Genomic DNA, 22270 nt, shown 5'->3' with positions numbered 1-22270 from the left:
GAAAAAATAAACGATGTTCCAGAACAAGGAATGTCACATGTTACAATAATAGCAACTCATTATATTGCAACTTGTTAAAGGGCCAATAGTTTTGTCCAATTTATTGCTGGAGGTTAGTCCATACTGACAGACCATTAGGGGAAGGCTGCATTAACTTGCATGGTACCTGAAACCCGAGTTCTTGCCTGACCAACTCGGGTGACAAACAGAAGACTTTTAATCCCCAAGGTGTGAATGTTCCATTGTTATGTTTATCTAATCCAGCTGGTGCCATTGTAGTGCCATTGTAGGAAAGGCAGGTCTGTGAAATTGATCCTCTAGGGAAGTCGGGTATTCCTAAGTTAATGGAGCTTTCCCGTAATGATATCAGACTGTTTATGAATGTGCACGTTGTGTGAGGGAAAAGTGACCTAACATATATGTAGCTTAAAGGTAAATAATTGAAATCACAAACATTGAATAACTCTGCCTTCTAAACCACACACTGGGTGATATGGATTGGTAGCGCTATCATTTAGTTTGCATTTGAAAGTTGCAGTGTCTGTGTTTCAAAAACACAAAATAGTGTATTTCACATTTATGAACAAAAAACAAGACTGCCAAACTGCCCAGTATTGTATTAACTTAATCTGTCTGGTTGAAGATTTTCCACAGTATAAATACATCTTTGTTTTCTGAATTAGGGAATATGATTGGTGCGCATTGGAGGGATGCTGTCTTTTCATTGGTTGTTGGTATTCTAATCAATCATGCAGGGCTTGAGAGTATAGAAAATACAGCAATTGCTGGCTTCATAAATAGAAATTGAAGCTTACCATAGTTTGAAACCCCCCAAAAGCTGGAACCACTGTTTTGTGGTAAGACAAGATAATGAACAATGTTTCGTTTAAAATTATGCCAAAGAAAAACAATTTGAATTGACAATGACTCACAAAATATTGTCAAAATTTAATGTCTTGCTTTACTTGGTTTAAACAGACTGTTTTCGTACAGTTTACAAATAATAAAGTGGCTGCTACAGAAACTCACGTAGAGATACAACAATACAGTTTCATACAATGTTTAATATAAATAAACCTTTGTATACAAACTTGGATAAGCAGTGTGTCAAGCATAAAGTAAATATTTACAAGTCAACATACATTGTTCTCTGTACACATTGATATAATTTACAGAACGCATACTTGGATGTCTCCTCTTTTACTATTGGTTTGTAAGTCCGCTGCTTTTCTACTGATTGGTGTATGGTATGTTTAACTGTATATTGACAGAACTTACAGTTATGGGGTAGGTCAAAAGCATAAAAAGTTGTTAAAAGATAATAATTTCCACAAGTCCACATATCTTTGATGCAAAAACCAAGTATTTCAAATTTACAGACAGTAACTGATGATTGCTTTTGATATCTGGTAAAAGTTTCCGGTGTATCACAATAATTATTTCCCATGAGTATATGGTATAACTTGGTGTTAGGCCGGCATACTACCCTTCCCCAATACAATTCCCACAATGGTAAAACTTTCCAGTAAATGCGTGAATTAAAGAATGACACTTAAGGTAGTATGTATCCATTGACAGATATTCACTCTCAAATTTTTTCCAATACTTTTCTGATCTACCAAGGCTCATTTTCAAGTTCTGCAATAGGAGTTCATACTGTTGGGCAGGTGATATGCAAATGATACAGAATTGATGAATTTCATTCCATAGGTAGATGATGTCAAAACTTGCAAACTCTTGGGTCCTCCTCTCAAAGGATACACTGAAATCAGAAAGGAATAACAAAATATGATTACATCAAAATCTTTGCTCTGGGAGAAAGTCACAGGATCAGCAATCAAATCACAATTTCTTGGTTTCTTTTTCAGTCATTAAAAATACTTGGGAAACTACATGTGATTTCATAAAATTATTTTCAAAAACGTTAACAAAATGTGCAGCAAAGTTACAGTACAGTTTTCTAAGGATTTTGCTTCACATCGATTTCATTCAAGTATGGCTTTGTGCAACAAGTACAAGACACCACAACACCACAAAATCGTTTCTGGTTATAAAAGTTGATGCAATCTCAACATTCAGACACATGACTCTAACACAGTTTGCTAGAGCATTCATGAAATAAAGTATTTTTGAGGATAGTGTGTAAAAGTCACCGGTTCCTACCTTTTTCTTCTTCGTACAATAACAGCATGCCCTGAAAAAAGACAGATGAAGTTTTATCTTTGTACAATGCAAACTAACATTGGATGCAGAGTTTAGTAGATTTGCATACAGTAGCATATTCTTCTGTAGACATGTTGCAGATTTTAATGCCATACAACAAGATAATTAAGTATCCCTTGCAAAAGCAGTGGATTAGCTTGGCTGGATGTTGCATTGCAAGATTCTAAATATTTACTTCAAATTCAACACTAGGAAATGACTGAGATACATATGGCTGTGGCCAGCTTACCATGTTGGATGGTGATTCATAATGTAGGGAACAGTTTTGTGTTCCTTATGACAGCTCTCCATGCAAGATTTGCACACCCCTGTGGATAAAAAGGACATCAAATTATCTAGTGATAAACTTTGAACACCCATATATGGGTAAGTCATACCATTGCAAACAGCAGGGTTTAATTAGCAATTATGATGATAAGACCATATATAGTAACCATGGGAGTATAAACAAACATGTTCATATCCCTGAGTTGCACATAACAGGTTGGAATAGTATTATCAACAGCTGATAGTCACCTTTTTCCCTAGTTATGGGTATTAAACTGAATTTGCAAAAGAAGATCAAAGAATTTCCTACAGGATAAATATCATGAGAAACTTGTTTTCTTACGATAAATATCCATAAAATTCAATACATATATCTACAACCCAGCACAACAAAAGTGGGCTTTGCAATTTGTAAACTTCTGTTCAAAACCCTCCAACTTACAATTAAATTTACAGTCATGACAAGTGAAGTAGTCAACAATTTGTTCAGTACCAGCTTCAAACACTCTTGCAAAACACTGCTTTGGCAGATCACTGAAAGATGAAAAACAATGAATTGTCACTGGCTTTACCATGATAAAGACATGTACAAAGCCTTCATAGCAGACATACAACCAGTATATAATATTACTATTTAATCTTTTCAGCTGTATTTGTATTGCTGTAGGATTGATTATGCATCATGGTAATTTGACTGGCAGAAATACCAATATTTGGTTGAGATAGCTGTTGCAACCTTTGAGAACATAGCCTTTCCGATGACAGATGTTACTGTACACAGAGTACACCAGACTGATACAGATGCGTACCTTTTACATTTGACCTGTCCAATGATGACAATTTCACTGCCAGGTTTTGCACCAAACTCCAGTACTGGTTTACTGTCTCTGAGTAGCAATACAACATCAGTATGCACTGCATTGTGGTGGACGACATCCTTGGCAAGCTGATGGGTTTCATAAAGACTCCGTTTTGCAAAGGGACTGTGAAGCAAAACAAGGAATAAATGAACCTATAATTTATTATTTTTAAAATATAATATAACCACAGTCCTAATTTAACATACGCAGGTCTTTAAATGTGATTTTGTGTACTGCAAGAATCTTACCTCCCTTTTTAAGTCAGAAATTTCTTATTGGAGAGTATGTGTGTTACAGTGTATGACATACAAAAGAGTATCCAGCTTGACATAATTTTGTATGTGTATGCAAAACACACAATGAATTTATCTGTAGGTTCCATTCTAACAGTGCTCTAGCATTGATGAAAGGATGAAATAACAGTAGAAACTGCATTGGCAAGTATCCTTATTTCATGCAAAAAATGCAACAAGTCACCAAAGAAACCTCAGATTGAGCAATTTAAGAACAAGATTGCACTTTGAACTGTTCACAGCCACAGTCGCTATCCTTTGTTTTTTAACCCTTTCACCACCATGGATTCATCCAAACCCATTGTTATGAATGGTCATAGTGGACCTCAATACAGGAAATTAGGGGGTGTCATCCCTATCGGGGATAAACAGGTTAAGTTTCAATTTCTTTTGCAGCTTTGGTCAGAATTCATTTTTACATTGTACTTTCTGTTCATGTTGTTGTCAGGCTTCTTTGGCTTATTTTCTCCAGAATAGAGTAACTCACCCAACCAACATAAACTGAACATCCTCTGCAAAGTCTACAATAGGGTCTTCTTTTGCTTCCATGAGGCATTTCAACATTTCTTGGATTTCTACGGTGCTGAAAAGAAAATACCAAAGAGCACCATACAATGGAACATAACTAACAGAGCTACATTCGTACACTTAATAAAATCTGATCATAAAATCAATTCCCTGCTTATTCCTCAAAATAGAGACAGATTAAATAAACAAGATACATAAGAACTGCCTCTGTACAACCAAGTACAACTTTACCTGAAAAATTATACATTGCCTGTGGCTGTATGTACTACAGGTATGCTGTTGTGTCAAGAATGTTGAAAATAGCCAGCAGCTGGCCAAAAACTTTCTGTCGGCCAACTTTACCAGCTGTCACGGAAAATACACTTTAATAAATAATCAGGGACATTTTGCACAAATTTGATGTGCCCACATACTACTTGAAACCGCCTATACTTTATTTGTGCCAACTGTAATCAAAATTGTGTACATTCCTGTTATGTGATTATAAACCAGGTGCGTGAACAACACATGCATTCATTGCTGAGACATCAAATGTTAACACGGGAATCTGTGTACAATAGGATCTGATATGGTGTCATACTGATTTGCTTACCTGTCATTGGGTTTCAGTTTGACATCTGGTAAACTTATTTCTTTATCAAGGAGGACTAGAGTCACGTTGACTGGTAAAATGGCTGGTGTTGGAAGCATCTCACTTAGATACCTGTCATATGCATCTGATACCATATTGGAACATTTCTGAAACTCACCAAGTAAGGTGTCTTTCTGTTCTTCAAACTTGGCTTTTAATGCTGTAAGTTGTTGTTCTAGCTCTGAGGGGATAATTTTGTGAACAGTAATTTCTTTGTACCTGGAATCTTTTAAACTACCTCGAATTTCCTCACATACCGTTCAACATATATTTGCTTTTGGATAGTTTCCGCAGCAAGATTTGTAGACATTTGCTCCAATTCATCAGATTATTTGAACTATCATTTGCATATTTCAAAATAAGGGAACACATATAAAAAACTTTCGCATGTGAAGTGAGAGTACTTACTGTGATGAGATGAGAATATTCAAAATTGAAATAAGAAAATCATAATAGTTTATCGTGCAGGACCTTAAAATATCTGCTTAGAAAAGTGTATACTGCTGTTTCAACAGATCAGACAAGACATTCACCTTTGTGATTCTAAAACACATGCAAGACAATTGAAACTAGACTGCAGGCCACTGGAGTATGCGGAGACTGAATTGTGGCCTGAGAAATAATGAATTTGCTTACTTCTGTTAAACCACATAGTGGATGGCAGAGTTACACCTTACTTTACACATAACATGGTAGGAAGGAAGGCAACAGCAAGGAACTATCATTACAAACCTGTGCCAGCTGATCCATTCCTCTGTAACTCATCAACTTTATTTTTCATGTCACTTTCAATGCATTGTAATTGCTGTCTACACTGTCTTTTCATCTGTTGATAGTAGTTTTCATGAGCTGCTAACCCTTCCTTGAGATGCTCTGAAGACATACACAAATATTATTAAAAATACCGCAATTATACGGTGTCGCTCAAATTTGATCAGAATTGGTATATACCAGTATGGGTTACCAATGATCAACAATAAATGTTGTTTCTATCTGTTCAGTGGAGGAAAATTCTATTTTGATGTTATGACAATGATTTCTGCACAGTACAACCAGAAAAACAACAAGAAATATTTAACCCTTTCACCACAATGGTTTGTCCCAAATCCATTGTTTTCTCTGGTAAAGTTGGACCTGTATACAGGGAACTGGGGGTGAAAGGGTTAAACCAGAAAAACAAGAATGACAAAAGTAATTAAGGTCTGAAACTTTAGGTACTGCAGGTCAACTTTAGCAACATGCATAGCAGAAACAAGCCCCTCTTAGTTTGAGTATAGACGGTCCCCCCCCCCCTCTACTGTCTATGGTTTCATCAGGTCTGTTAATATGTAACAGTTCATAAACAATGACAGGAAATGATTCAAGATCAGTGGAGTTGGCCTGTTTCTTACTGGCCTGCACATTTGCAGGATTTCACTTTTTCTTACCTCATTTGCACATTTTTGACACTGATGTGTTCATTTGAACAAATTCACATCTCAACCCCTGCATCTACCTGTACGCCAAATACTGAGATGGTAGCTTTGGCAGTATGGGAGCCTTTGTGTGTGACGGACATACATCCGCACATACATACCCACAAATATACAGACATACAGACGCCACCGACTCATCATATAAGCTATTTTTGGTATTTATATACAAGACCAAATATGAGCTAAAAACTGATACTGAACTCTGAATTTTAAAAATACCGCAATTATACGGTGTCGCTCAAATTTGATCAGAATTGGTATATACCAGTATGGGTACCAAAGATCAACAATAAATGTTGTTTCCATCTGTTCAGTGCAGGAAAATTCTATGTTGATGTTATGACAATGATTTCTGCACAGTAAAACCAGAAAAACAACAAGAAATATTTAAACCAGAAAAACAAGAATGACAAAAGTAATTAAGGTCTGAAACTTTAGGTACTGGAGGTCAACTTTAGCAACATGCATAGCAGAAAGGCAGCTAGCCCCTCTTAGTTTGACCATAGACGGTCTTCCTCCCCTCTACTGTCTATGGTTATAGCAGGTCTGTTAATATGTAACAGTTCATAAACAATGACAGGAAATGACTAAAGTCAGTGGAGTTAGCCTGTTTTAAGTCACTGGCATGCCATCACTCCTGCACATTTGCAGGATTTCCCTTTTTCTAACCTCATTTGCACATTTTTGACACTGACGTGTTCATTTGAACAAATTCACATCTCAACCCATGCATCTACCTGTACACCAAATACTGAGATTGTAGCTTTGGCGGTATGGGAGCCTTTGCGTGTGACAGACATACATCCGCACATACATACCCACAAATATACAGACATACAGACGCCACCGACTCATCATATAAGCTCTTTTTGGTATTTATATACAAGACCAAATATGAGCTAATAAAACCACAAATCATGCAGACAAAAGTTTACAAAATTGTGTGGATATCAGAAATTTTAAGACTGATGTTATCATCTTTGGTTCTGATTGATTTATTTTTCATACGAAGATCATATTTGTTCATTACAAATGATGTATTATGACCACATATGAAGCCAATAAAAAGAATACTCTTCCAGTGAGTGTTTTCACAGTAACACATTTTTCAAAAAAGTTAGAAACAATAACAGTTAAAAGATCATATATGAACAAGAACACCAAACAAAACATTTTAAAAATTACATTTGATCAGACATAAGTAATAATCTGGCGAATACCATTTTCCTGTCGTTGATAACAAAGATTAATTGGACAAATGATTTCAGTGATACATGCTTCTATCTGAAAACATTCTGTCTGTCTGTCTGTCTGTCTGTCTCTCTCTCTCTCTCTCTCTCTCTCTCTCTCAGCATTCAACATAACACTTGACAAGTGCTCGGGGGCCTTATTACAGACCAAGTCAACTTGGTAGTACTTACTTTTCAATACTTCCTCCACAGGAGAATGAGTTGAACTTCCTTGATCTGAAGTGACTGTACTTACAGCTGAAGATGAATTCAAATATTAATGAGTGCCCTAGAATATTTTAATAATATTCTGTCCACGAAGAAAAACATCTACAATGTTCAAGATTCTTTAAAACTAATTGATAAGCCAAAAGCAGAATGCTGAGTCATAGTAACATGTTTTGCCACAATAGTTCAGTTATACCTCTGCCCTTTCCTACCATGACACGGTATCTATAAGATTACAAGTATGTACTGTATGAAGTAAACTGGATGCTTACCTGCATTTATAAGTGTCTGAAAATAATTCTCTTCTGCCATGCTTTTCTCATTCTTGATGATTTGAATAAGCAGATTAAACTGATGATCATGGACAAGTTCTTTGACTGACGCAATGTCAGCATTACAACAGGGGCATTTATGCCTGGACATAGAGGAGAAATAGAGTCAATGTGGTTTTGGTAATGCATTATAAGGCACTTGATAATGAGTATTGGAAGCCTCTGAGTAATCTGAAATAGAAGACACTGTCGGAGGAAAAATTAAAAGTTACAACAAGTCTTTACATAATTTTCACTACCTGCTTTGATACAAGATATATCAGCTGATAGCTACAGACAGTTGACAGCTGCGTGTGCTATTTTGGCCTTTAAATTTGGTCTGCTAGAAGCAAGAATTCAAAACAAACAAAAGTTCAAGTTACAGGACCGTGGGCGCACTATAAAGGGATTACTGATAACACAGCCATTTACATACTCTGGGTGGGAGTTTTTGAATTCTCATAGCATCACTTTGACCGTATGAGAAATTTGAATAATCATGATCAGTACTTACGTGACATATGCAAAGTGGGGGTCAAATGGTCGTACAGGGAACACATTTTGAAACATATGCGTTCTCCAACAAAGAGCGGAACATTTTTTCAGTTTATTTTCAACTCAAGTTTAGTCGCTATATATTCACAGACATCATATGCAAGATTCAATTACAATGAATCCCTGAAACATGTCAAAATTATGGAATTCTGGGACCAAACACGGCACGTCTGATCTGTAGCGTGGCTTTTTTACATTTGCATAGATTTACGATAATCTAGCTTTTATTAGGGGAAGTTCCTGTTTAAGCATTCTGCTGTTGGAATTAATATCGATGATGCACTGAAACTGTACATAACTGCATCCACTATACCATGTTCATGTACTTGCTAATGCTTGCTAAATGCACAAACCAACCAGTATCCAATTATCAGTATTAAAGATACAACAACTTTCCACACAGTGCATTTCCAATTTAATATCCATGATAAAATGCTACATTGTATAGCATTCTGTCATTCATTATCACTACGCACATTTGAACTCAAATTTTGGGAAAGGTCTTTGATTCAATCCACTTAGTGTTTGCTAAAATGACAACTGAATATGAGATTGTAATCTGTAAACAATGTCATTGTTCTTTGATATTTTTGTTGTCAACATACTATGATGTCATTCATCACTACCTAATATGGCAATGTGAGATAGTCTGGTTAATATTTTCATTGTTTAAGAGACCATGCATTACCACCATAATAATACCACATCTCTGAGGTATCAGCATTATTATATCTTCAGAATTTTGTTGATCAAGCCCCTAACATCTGTTTTTCATCTGTATCAATGCTTACCTTCTATTGACACATTCTTTGATACACTCTTTGCAGTATCTGTGTCCGCATCGAGTCATGTAGGTGTCATTTAGCACTGACATACATATCGGACAGGTCAAGTTCTCTAACAAGGCCTTTACCTAAAAAGATTAGGAACATGTACAAAAGTATAAAATAAATGTAAATGCCAACCATATACCATACAGGTAAATATAACAACATAAAAATTACTTACAGTATATAAACTCTGCGAATGTACTGTATAAACACCTTGCTATAAATATTGCGGAGTTGACGACACATCATTGAAATGCCTCCCGTTGGCTGTTATGCCTGAGCACAGTCCCTCTATCCACATAGAGGGACTGTGGTCTGAGCATAGAGGTAGAAAGAAATTCTTTCTACCTCCATGGTCTGAGGGGGTCTCTCAGACCTGAACAAGGTCTTTCAATGCTATAAAATGTAGCACCATCATCATCAGTACAACCATGTTTTCCACACATGGGTAATGTGATGGGCTGCGACTATCAGGGGAAGCAAGTCAGGCTATTCATGAATAAAACTCTTCACTATTTCTTTTGCTTTTATCAACAATCTGGGAACAGGTAGGTAGGCAGTTTTTTCATGGCTGATGGGGAAATTTCATTCTTATGGTCACTTGAAGACAGGCGTGTGATTTAAATGTGTTCTGGAGTTTGCCAGAAAGGAGGGAAATTTAAAGTATGTGGCAAAGAGATGGCGATTGGAACTTCTATAAAAGGAGAGGGCAGTGCAGTTGGGAGTTTTTTTACTGGATATGGGAAGAGGGCAGGTTTCTATGGGATGCCGTGGGGGAGTGGAAAACTACATAGAGCTGGGAATTTTTAAAATTGTACTGGGAAAGCAGTTGTAAACAGTTATTATTTTCCCTGCAAATCTGATGTTGTTCAAACTATGGTAGAATAACATATTTATGTGTCAAAACCTCTAGTTATATTTTTTTTCCATTAATTATCAGTCGGTTTGCTGCATGCCCCTAGTCTAGACTGTGGTTGAATCATACATCTAAAACAGCTCTACAGAGATTGATGAATTTTCTGGCATATGCAGCCAAATTGCACGCAGGTGAGAGCATTTTTCATTGTAAGTCTAAGCGCCACTATGCATTGGCTTTTTGGTGCCGAACTAATTTGATAGATAGATAGATAGATAGATAGATAGATAGATAGAGAGAGAGAGAGAGAGAGATTGATAGATAGATGCATATCCGCATTAGGTATTATGTTGAGAGTACAGAAACAGACCTTGCATCCTGGTAATTTTTACAAATGTGAACTGAAGCAACGTTCAACCTAGTTGCATCCTGTTCCTTGGGGTGGCACATCGTTTCTGTTTTTGCTCGATCCACTGTGCCCCGAAACAGATCCAAAAACATTCAGTCGATGGTTTATCATAAATTTGACAAGTGGTGTCACATTGAAACTTTCTGTCGAGCTTTCATTTTTCCTTGTCCTCAATTTTGAAACACAGTAATGGGCGGGAAAGGCAATGTGCACACAAAACTTGTGGAGCTGCTGCGGATAAAACTGTTGGCAGTCCAAGAGGCCCAAATCAAGTACTTCTCTACTACCGCCATGATACAACTCTCTGAGACACCTCAGACCTCCATGCTTAAAAACGACGGGAGACATTTCGATGATGTGTCGTCAACTCCGCAATATTTACACACAGTGATTTTATACTGATTTACGACCTTTACAACGTACCGGAATCTTTAGAGGGAGTTCTTCGCTTTCCATTCCGTAGAAATGTGCGCTGTTATGCTTAGAGAGTTACATGTATGTTATGGGCATACGATCTCTCAAACATGATCATGTCCAGACGACAGACGACCGTCTCGACCATCCTGTGTTTATAACTTGTGCTATTTTTAGATTTCGCGTCATAATACTAGCGCCCTCTACATGTATACATACATATCAACCAACACGCAGGTTTCAAGTTTGGAAGTCTTGGTCGGATACAACATCAGTCGTGACACAGGTTATCGTAACGTTGCTTGGATAGTCGTTCGAGACGCGGGCGGCCGCAGGTCGCCGTTTACTTGGAAAAACGGCGACCTGCGGCCGCCCGCCTCGAACGACTATCCAAGCAATATTACCTGTGGTCATGACAACAGAAAAATGCAGAGGTACACAAAAATGGACATACAGAAAAATTCCCACAAAACTCAGCTGACAAATTACAAAAACACGAAAAACGACATCACAACGATCACTGATCAGAAGAGCGCATCGCCAACATCGATATCAAAAAGGAAAATGCATACAGGGCCTACTTTCACAGTTTTCTTTGTAAGGGAGCGTTCAGTTTTTACAGCCTGGGGGGGGCGGCAAAATCTTGTCGCCGGTGTTTAAAACAATATAGACCCCCCTGCATTTTTCGTGAAAAAAGATGACCCCCCCTTTGTCAGACGAAAAAAATGATGACCCCCCCCCCCCCCCCCCCCCCGCTGGAAAAATAACCAAAACCCATATGTCAAATTTACCCGCATGGTTTGGATTTGAACTACGGTACGCGGCGCGCTTTATTCGTGTAGCTGAGATGCCAGTGCACAAACTTCTCAGCCACATCCATTGACACGTCTGTTAATTAGGACGACTGTAAGGCAATTTTTAACTTCATTTCCATAGACAACTTGTGTCCATGGACATTGTATAGAGTAAACTTTATTGGAGTGGTTCGCCAAAGGCAGCCCTCCGGTTAAAGGTCTGATGAAATGGTCCCATTCGTGTGACTGAATATCTTCCAGCGGGTCAATACTATTACACTCGCAACAGAATTGCAACCTAAAAGTACGCGCAAGTGTTAATTTTTTTGATATTTCTATGCGCGGCTTTCATGGGGTCATTTTGCGACACTCAGGTCACGCCCATAGCGGGGATAATGGTTGGCCGTCTGTGACGTCACTGGTGTGTTCATTTACATCGAATAGCGGTCCAACGCCGCCTTATCTCTGCCCGGTATCCGCTAACAAAACACTGTTCGCGCTGCCCATTTGCCACGTTCGCCAATGCGAATCGAAATCCGAAGTGGCCAAAAAAAAATCGATCCTAATTCGCCACAGCGGCGAAACTGAATTTTGTTTAAAAAATATGGTAAATAAAGAAAAAACGTGGGTTTTTTAGTCTTTTGTTTAATCTGCGCTTCTCTCTCGGCGATTCGCAAAACTGTGTCTACTTCCGTATTATTGTGTTCTTTCCGTCGTACGTATTTGCAATCGTGCCAAGTCTCGCGAGAGATTTGACGTCATTTAGTCTAGTGTACAGCATGCATAAATGGCTCTCGCGAGAATTGAAACTAAGACACACGCAATCGAGCCCTCGACATAAATTTGACGTCATTTTGTCTAGTGTACAGCGGGCATAGGAACGCTCGCCTCGCGAGAATTGAAACTTTTGCTATACATAGCAGACATACGCATTTTAATCGAGGCAACAAGGTTCGGTGTTGCAGTTGATTTACATTGCGGTCTAGATGTTCTGTGTTGTGGATTTTCATCACGGTCTTCAACATTCCATGTTGCGGTCGATTTGCATCGCGGTCCTCGTGGTCCGGTATTCCCCGTTGTTCTTCAATTTAATTGCCGTCCCAACGACGCGTTCCATGTTGCTGTCGATTTGTATCAAGGAGGACTCTACCTCCATGATTGGTATCGCGATCTCTACGTTCCGTGTTGTTGTTCGTTTTAATGGTAGTCTCAACATTCAGTGTTGCTGTTCATGCAGCTAATTTGCATCGTGGTCTCAACCTTCCGTGTTGTGGTTGTACTTGTAGTGCATTTTAATCACGGTCCCATTTACATTTAAGTTACTGTCGATTTGCATTGCGGTCTCGACGTTCCGTGTTGTAGACAAGTGCATTTTAATGGCAGTCACAACGTTCAGTGTTGGTGTTCATGCTGTTGATTTGCATCGCGGTCCCAACCTTCTGTGTAGCGAGTAGCGAGGCAGGCTCAGCCGAGGGACCGTGGCCGATCGTACAAACCAGCAGAGACAAGCACATCCTATGGTTCAAACACTCAACACTTGACGGGAACTTAAAATAATTTACAGTTGAGCCGTTCATGTTCTTGCCGCTGTCACAGCCACCAAAAGAACAACGTTCTCCCATAGTGAATGAGGACACTATCCTGATCATGTAAGCGGAAACCCTAGAAGTTACCCCCCGTAGGGAGCTTACGGAGGTGTGAAATACTTTAATTCCCGTTATGAGATACGGCGTCGGGCAAACTTCGGAAAGCCGAAAAAAGTCGACTGGAGAGGCTCGGGGGACACGCCCACATTGCATTTTTCTTTTGCCATATTTCATAATCCCGCGCGATAAACGAAAAAAGAAATGAACGTAACTGTTTTATAGACCATCAACTGTATTTCTGTGATTTTGCAACATGGGCATTTCACCAGACCTTTAAGAGGGTCTTTGGCCATTACATAAAGTCAACTTTATTCTAGTGGGCCACCAAATGTGGCCAGCCTGTAAAGAGGGTGATCATGGCTATTGCATAAAGTAAACTTTACTGGACAGGGCTGCTGAAGGCATGCAGCCGTTAAGATTGCCATGGGGTATTACATTAAGTCAATTTATTGTAGTGGGCTGCCGCAGGCGACCCACCGGTAAAGAGGGTCGATCATGGCCATCGCATGAAGTAAACCTAATTGGAGTGGGCCGCCAAAGGCGTCTGCCCGTTAAAAGGGTCATGGGTAATACATAATGTATAATTATTGTAGTGGGCCGCCAAAGGCAGCCCGCCGGTAAAGAGGGTCGATCATGGCCATGGCATAAAGTGAACTTTATTGTTGGTATTATGTTTTTGAAAATGTGGTGACCCCCTCCCCCTTTCCTACCAGTGAAAAAGCTATGACCCCCCCCTTCGCGGATTCCAAAATTAAGATACCCCCCCCCCCCCCGGATTTTGCCGGGGCCCCCCCGGCCATAAAAACTGAACGGTCCCTAAATTGTAAAGTTGGTTCGGGAGTCATTTTTATCAGCAAGATATCTCACAAAATGGTTATCCCGCCTGAAATATAAAGCAACTTGACTACATTTGCATATTCCCAAAAACGCAACTAACCGTTTTACAAAATTAGCTTTGAGACCATGATATGACATGATTAAGCCGTTTATGAGTGTTATGTATTTTGTTTCGAATTTACAGAAATAGTTGAGGACTTTGGAAATTTCTCTCAATTCCTTTCCACGGTAATCTGTAACTAGTTGTTTAAAATGGAAAAGAAAAACCGATCAAATAAGTTAAATTTTGTTCTCTGGCATCTCAACCGTGTAATGTGTCTGTGGTCATAGGTAATGGGTGGAGCTCATAAGCTTATAAATATGGATACAAATCATATTAAAACTTCTACACATTTTTTTCTCAATTTTCTCAATTTGACAACTCCAGTAGCCGTACGAAAGCCGACTAGCGACTGAAGAGACGGTTTATTGCACGACGGCAGAATAATGCATATCCTACAGGTGCTTGGAGTTGCCAGTGTAGTGTACATAGCTATGTTTACTACACTGGTGTAGTGTACATAGCTATGTTTACTACACTGACAGCTCCAGGCACCTGTGCGCCGGCCAAAGCTTCGCGTGCCGAAACACTGAAAAGGTCATAAATAGAGTGTACTTTTGCAGAGAGTTGTAATGAGTCAAGTAATGACAGTGCCCTTGTAGCGTTTCTTATGACATTACGTTTGAAACATTAACAACTACAACACAACAGTTATTTTCGTTGAATTTTATTGGTCAACAACAACAACAACAACAACAACAACATGACTAATAAACATGAATACAAACAACAACCAGATTTCTGGGTTGCCTGTGATTCAACATGTGCTGGCCCGTAATGTAGTAACCTTACCATATTGTCTACAAAATTAATGTACAGAATTTTGATTAATCAATTTATAATGTCACAATTTTACGGGGTGCGATTTTGAAAAATACCGGCCCTCCCTCCCTTTAATTTCTCTCAAGTTCCTTTCTGCATATGCCCCTTGTTGTAGAATTCGTCAACACACATTCGCTGGTCACCAGTTCATGCATTTAGAAGGCGCTGTTGAAGCCCGAATGTTGATTTATCCACGAAAATGAATAGGTGAATTAAATTGGAGTGAAAATTCACCTATTTCTTGCTTAACCTGCTGATCGTGAATCGTGAAATTTGGCACGCGGCCCGCGGTGCTTGAATTAGGATTACCCCCTTTCGTGCAACCCGCGAACTTTTCTTAAACAGTAGTGGCCTATTACATGTAATACTAATAAGCTTTTCGTTGGTTTCAATTATTTGACCATTGTTTGATAATTTCTCCGCGATATGTGATGTCCAAATCCTCTTATCATTATATCGTTTTGTGAATCCATTATTTCAACATTTTAGTCTTTAATTTAGTACTTCACAGACAGACTTTTTTGTGGCATAATCTTTGAACAAACTGCAAAAAAAGCGGTCAAGTGTTGGCGTGGGTGAATAATGTATCTAAATTCTAGAATTGTGAATAAAGACGTAATTGGAGATAACCCACAACCGCCGGACCGCCCGACCTATTGGGAGATGCAGTCGCATTTCAAGGCTATATCTATTCGGAAAACTTTGTGCGTGGTTTTAGACATACACTGCAGGGTGCCATTTACAGAACAAAGCGTGTATAATCGAGCAAATTGATTTACGAGAGGCGATTTCAGCGTAAAGTGAAAGGATTGTTTACAAGAAGGCGAAGTTCGGCCGACACTGTTGGTGAAAGTGATCCAACTGCCATTTTTTCCAGCAGCAGCTATACATACTTTACGCACTTGCCTTCATATTCTAATAGGTTCTTGCTGAACAGTAATTTCAAAGTCCATTTCCGGGTTTTATGCATAAGTACGTCAGCTTTACATATGATATATCAGGCCTGTTAAATGTAAATCCCCGGGTGTGAGTCTAGGTATACTAGATTGCATAAAGTATTCTTAAAGTCGAGGTTGGTATGACGTTGGCTTGCCCAACGACTTACAACTTGTCAATGCAACGCAAATGAACATTTCAATTTTTCATCCTGGTATTTCAATAATGTTATCTGTTATTTCTGTTAGTAAGCTTACTGCAAGCAGTTGATGTATAGGAAATGACGTGGAACGAAATATTGGAAAATTATTGAGTTGATTTCCCTAGATTTCACTTTAAAAGACACGTTCATAACGAGACTACGGTAGCCAAAACGCTAGCACACTCCAGACCAGGTCCTCTCGCACTCAAAAACGCACGCATGCAGGCTGAAGCGGGAAGTGGCACCTCCACGATGTTGATTGACTGGTTCTTAGACAATCTGATTGGTTCTACGGTCATATTATGACCCGAGTTGACCTTTAGAGTCATACGAAACCACGAACAAACGAAATAGATCACTTCCGCTTCCGAGTTATACGAGTGCTTTCGAGGTTTCAAATGCGAGTGACATGACAAACAACTATCGTTGATGGAAAGCCGTAGAAGAATGTTTTTCGTTCACCAAATATGTCGGAAAACTTCGTGATAAGGATTGTCAACCCTCAAGGAGAAGACGTCGATTGGACGGTGCAGAATTTTGATTTATCTTTCCAGAATGTTTTGGTGAGTGCCCGTGTGAAGTTGCAGACGATGTGTATTTTTTGCAACTTTTTATGAGAGAACCCGTCACGCGGTTAATTCATGCCGCTGCCAGCCTGATTCGACGCATTTTTTTTCTCAGTGAATTCGATGTAGCGTTAATGATAGCACAAATAATTTGTAACAAAATGTCAACGGGCCACCATGGTGCAATACCATTCCACTTTATTGTTGCATTTCGACTTTAAACAAGCTTGTACAAACTTGTGGATCATGTTTCTGTCCGTTGTAAACAAAATTGTCACAAAATCGTATGACCAGGTCATAAAGATTGCAACACCAGAGACTGCACCGCCCAGTGAGTAATGCTACAAGTCCATACAGCTGCAGCTTGGAGAACTGCTGCAATACAATTAAGGCATAGAGCCCTTTATGAGTAAGAGGGAAATGCCATACACCCTATGACCATCATCGAAAAGTAATCAGCAGGTGGAATGGGAGGGGGAGTGGGCGTGTCCTATCTCAGTAACATCAGTGGCCTTTCCCCCTTTCCAAGATGACGTCCAAGTGGTGTGTCCACACTAGAAGTCCTTCACACCTTCCAGGCCATTTGTTTTCTGTACTTTGTATACAGATGTAGTACTCTCCTTTTGTTTGGTCCACACAGCCCCTGTGCTCTCGCTGTCGCTCGTAACTTTCGTAAATTACGAACAAAAATGAAAATTTACGAAAAAAAATGAATGCCCGATCGGCCATTTACGAACGATTTTGTTATTTTTGAAGCCTGATTTTCGGTCAAGATTGTGAATTCCGGGGAAATACTGGCATATCTCGTCTTTCAAAACCTACGCTGCCCCTATCATCAGCGCATCGACACATGGCGAGAGCTGGCTTTGGACTTTGACCTGTAATAACATGAGCATGCGCGAAAAGGTTTCAAGATCCCCGGGTCTTGTAATCTCATAGTGGTGTGTCATGCATTACCACCCCATTACGGTAGTTTCGAGACACCCAAACACTCACATGCTGTCAACTCTCCGAGTGGACTGTTGAAGCGGATCGAGGGAAGCGGGCAGTTACAAATACTTTGGATTGATAGTATCCAGTTGGGAAAGAAAGTTGGGCATAAAAACGGCAACTGATATGAAAAAATACGAAACAATGAAACCGCCGAGCTAGAAGAGATCAAGAACAGTCAGCCTGAAAGACAGTCGAACTACAGCAGAACTGCAGTCCGGGCCGCGCATGGTTGAACATGTACTGCACAGTGTTTTTCTGTGCATGGAGGCGGAAGCGAGCCGGAAATCTTAGATGTCATAGATTTGTCATTTGACGATCTGCAAATTGAATTTTTCAGTCAGCTTGCCAATTTTAATAGGTTTCCTTCAAAATATTTTACAAGAAACTGTCCCAGCAAATGTTATGAATACTGATGGTTTTCTATGATCCAGAGAAAATGCTGTGCACAGTCCCATGACCAAAAAGTTTATCCAGACAAAAAAATAAATGACGATCATCTGCAGCGTTTTAAAAGTATAAGTGTCTCTAAGAAAACATTAGCAGGATCACCAGTCTCAGTTTGCGTACTTAAATTTGATTGAGATGAGACAAAATTTGTGCGAAACCACAGACTGCCAAATGTTCTGATCAGTGGTTGTTTAAAAAGAATTTTAGAGATGAACATGGCATAATGACTGCAGCTATAGAGGCACCACCTAGTACCTATGGGATGACATGCATACTTTAAAAGTAACAGAGCTTTCCAAATATGAAAAACAGGGGACAGATTTTCTAGCATCTAAAACTTGTGCAAACACTGATAATTTGATAATATTAATGACCGCTTCATAAATTAATATATATAATCATCAACCACTGACTACACACACAAAGGGAGTTATGATTTGTGTCACAATATACTTGAACATGTTATGTTGTGTACTAAAGATAGAGTAATTGAATAACATTCATTGGCCGTTGACCAAAATTACACACTTTATTGAGACAAGGAAGAAATTTCAATGTTACAAGCATTCATGACCCATGATGTATTGTGTTATTCAATAATCTTTTGAAAATGCGTATCAAAATATGAGTTTTCATTGTCAAAAAAACTAAAAAGGGATTTTTCATTTTCTTTTGTCTTTAATGAAATCATTCATCATTTCTATCCCCTTAAAATCATCTATTGAGTACCGGAAGTGCTTGTTGAAAGTTGGTGGGTTCAGAATAACATAATTTGTGCTTACTAATATTTTTTGAACCCAATTCGTAAATTTACTAACAATTTCGAAAGGCCAGGGAGAGCACAGAGCCCCCTCCCCTCCTCCCCCCTGTGTCCAGTCCAGATAAGGCTCTGCCATGCAGTGTTATGTTAATGTAAAGTAGGGTTATACAGTACATACAAGGTAAATGGCTTGAAGACAAGCTGTATAATATCAAAATGCAGCCCAAGCAAGCAGTATATTAGCTGCAGTACTGCTGTCTGGCCCACAAACCCAGGCAAAACCTCAAGCTACAAGCATTATATATAAATTAGAAATATTTTACAATTGCGCTCACTTCCTTATGACATTACAGTAAGAAGTGTAAAGGGTTACAGATAAGGATTTTACATAGGCTGTTTTTGTCTAACTATACTTTATGTTTATGAATCCCTGTGCAATCCGCACCAAGTGTCTTCCATTCTTTGGAAAAGGAAACATAAAGAATGTTTTTAGAACATAATAGTAGAAGATAACTTGATTTTTGGCTGACTGATAACTGTTGTAATGTAGGAGTGGTTTTCTTTAAAGAGCTGTCATGTTTTCTGACAAACTCAAATATTGATGTAACTCTGTTGGTTTACAATAGAGTCTTTAGCAGGTGTGATGTTACCTGCAGGGTATAGGTGTCTTATCTGAAGTTTTGATGACTAACCATGCTCACACCCATCAGAAGAAAGAATCTACTGTCAGCAATTTCTCTATTCCGGTTTCTCAAAGGGCCAGTAATTCTTACTTTGGATGATTTTTTTCACTGTTTTTGTTTTTAATATCAACCATAATTTCTTGTTCTACTCCCCAAAGCATGGTGAGATGCAGGATATTAAGCTTGTCAACTCACCCTATGTGTGTCTAAACTGCATTGTTATTGTTGACAAATGAATTCTGGTCAGGACTAGAATTCAAATGTAAAGAATAACAGTTCATTTTACATATATAGACACTGTTATGAGAACCAAAATAGTATGTATTTCAACATTCTTGTGGGAGTAGAATAAGAACTTGCTATTAATATACAAAACAAAACTAGTGAAAAATCACCAAAAGTTTGCATTACTGGTAGTCCATGGGCTGGAGGGGCCCGCACCGTGCCCCCCCCCATAAACCTACTACATGGGTATTTTTTTGTTCTTTGGGATCTGCTGAACTAGAAAAAAGATGTTAACATTGGATATTTTGGGATGCACTACCTGTCTGCACTGGTTTTTGATTTGTATGTACCGCAAAAAATGGCGAAAAATGGGTAGGGGTAAGGGGTACTATATCCTCCCCTAAATTGAGTAAACTAGCATGAAATAGCACAAACTTACATTTTTGGAAAGCTCAGATACTGCTCTTTCTGAGGAATACCAACTTTAGCAAAATTAATTTGTGTACATAGAATAGGACGACTTTAAAATGAATTTTTTTGACAATTTTGAAATTTTTTACCCAAAATACCATGTAACAATTGTGATCTACTTTTTATTAAGCAAAATTTTCACAACTTTTTGTGTTTAAATTATTCATTCCGACATATTAAACAAGAAAAAAAGTGTTAACATCAGATATTTAACTATACACTACTTCTCTGGCGTCAATTTTGAATTGCGTGTATCTGTATGGGGTGTGCAAAAGCTAGGGGTAGGGGTACAACATTCTTTCCTTGATGAAGTAAACTGGCATGAAATGCCATATACCTTATAGTTTTAGAAAGCTTAGATACTGGCCTTTCTAAAATGCATAAGTTTTTAGTAAAAAAATATGACGTCATAGAATTGGATAACTTTAAATCGATTTTTTCTGGTAATTCAGCAATTTTAACCGGAGAAAATACGATAACTATTGTTTCCTCCCAATGAAGCAAATCAAACAGATTTATGGATGTTATTTACTAATTGCAATGTGCTGAAGAAGAAAATAAATGTCAAAATTGGGTATTTACAATCCATTATTGTCCCTGCTCACTCAAATTGCAAGTTTTGCTACATTGGTATATCGTGAATGGGCATTTTATTGTTATGCAATGAACTAATGCACAGCCTTAAAAAGAAGATTTTAAAACGCACACACATAGTCATATTGCCATTTTCTCCTTAAAGTAAATAGATTGTTGATGACTGTCTATTTTTATAATTTACTTTTTAAATATTTTCTATGAAATAATTTTGATAAGACGTATTTGGAAAATTGTGTATGCCTCCTTGTCTTACTTATACAGCAAGCATTACTAACAATCTATTAGGCCGTGGGCTAGAGGGGGCGTCTACGTGCACCTCCCCCCCCCAACCGCACAGGATAACAAACCTGTATTTTTCAGAAGCCTTGGGATCCCTAGAATAAGAAATAGGATTTTAACAGACAAAATATAGGGACTCAATAGCTGTTACGGTCATGTTTTGAAGGGTGCCGCAAAATCACGATTTTGTGACCCACATGGATTTTTGTCAAACCTGTCTTCATGTACGTCATCTGCTGAGCTTACTGTTTAACATGACCTGGCTTATGGGTATCATTAGAAAGGTGATGTATTCTTCTTGATAATGTTATATAGCAATATGCAATATCTTCTATAGTTTTTATGAAATAGGGCCATAATTTACCCCATACCCCAAAGTTTATGTCGCAAATTACTGTCGAAACTAATCTAAATTCTACCAATTATTTACCTAGACATAATACAAAGGGTAATGCTGTGTATTAACTTTGTGTATTTGCTACAGGTACATGTTAGAAACCTGAAATAAACTTTTGACAGAAAAAATATTGGGATCCTGTAGCTGTAACAGTCATATTTTGAAGGTTCCGCAAATCACAGTATTACTGAATCACATTCGTTTTTGTTAAACCTGTCTTCTTGTAAGTCTTCTGCTGAGCTTATTTTGAACATAAAGAGGCATATGCGATATCATTTGAAAGTTAATTACTTTTCTTCAAAATGATATATTGCAATATGCAATATCTTCTATAGTTTTCATGAAATGAGACCAAAACTTACCCCATACCCCAAAGTTTTATGTCACAAGTTACAGTCAAAACTAA

At 38.4% G+C, this 22270-nt stretch overlaps 2 protein-coding genes across 3 annotated transcripts in view; one reads left to right on the top strand and one right to left on the bottom strand.

The window, feature by feature from the left end:
* Positions 1-1044: 1044 nt before the first annotated feature.
* Positions 1045-11283, bottom strand: LOC139121074 (E3 ubiquitin-protein ligase TRIM17-like). Its single transcript, XM_070685694.1, has 12 exons — positions 11119-11283; positions 9392-9513; positions 8007-8149; positions 7699-7764; positions 5535-5675; positions 4764-4983; positions 4131-4226; positions 3300-3473; positions 2933-3024; positions 2453-2531; positions 2164-2194; positions 1045-1762 (listed from the first exon to the last, which is right to left on the bottom strand). Exons 1-12 carry the CDS (start codon positions 11149-11151, stop codon positions 1751-1753), a joined length of 1209 nt encoding a protein of 402 aa, XP_070541795.1. The 5' UTR covers positions 11152-11283; the 3' UTR covers positions 1045-1750.
* A 5506-nt stretch (positions 11284-16789) lies between these two features.
* Positions 16790-22270, top strand: part of LOC139121072 (dual specificity mitogen-activated protein kinase kinase 5-like) — a 61595-nt gene continuing 56114 nt past the window's right edge. Inside the window, exon 1 of one of the 2 annotated variants that reach the window (XM_070685692.1) lies at positions 16790-17009. In XM_070685692.1, coding sequence (XP_070541793.1) covers positions 16914-17009 — 96 coding nt within the window. In that variant the 5' untranslated portion in view covers positions 16790-16913. The remainder of the gene's footprint in view (positions 17010-22270) is intronic. The other variant, XM_070685691.1, reaches the window with a different exon arrangement.

Source organism: Ptychodera flava, chromosome 21 (assembly GCF_041260155.1).
Source record: "Ptychodera flava strain L36383 chromosome 21, AS_Pfla_20210202, whole genome shotgun sequence".
Taxonomy (NCBI): domain Eukaryota; kingdom Metazoa; phylum Hemichordata; class Enteropneusta; family Ptychoderidae; genus Ptychodera; species Ptychodera flava.
Note: the sequence above shows the minus strand (reverse complement) of the source record. Positions and strands in the feature narration are given on the sequence as shown.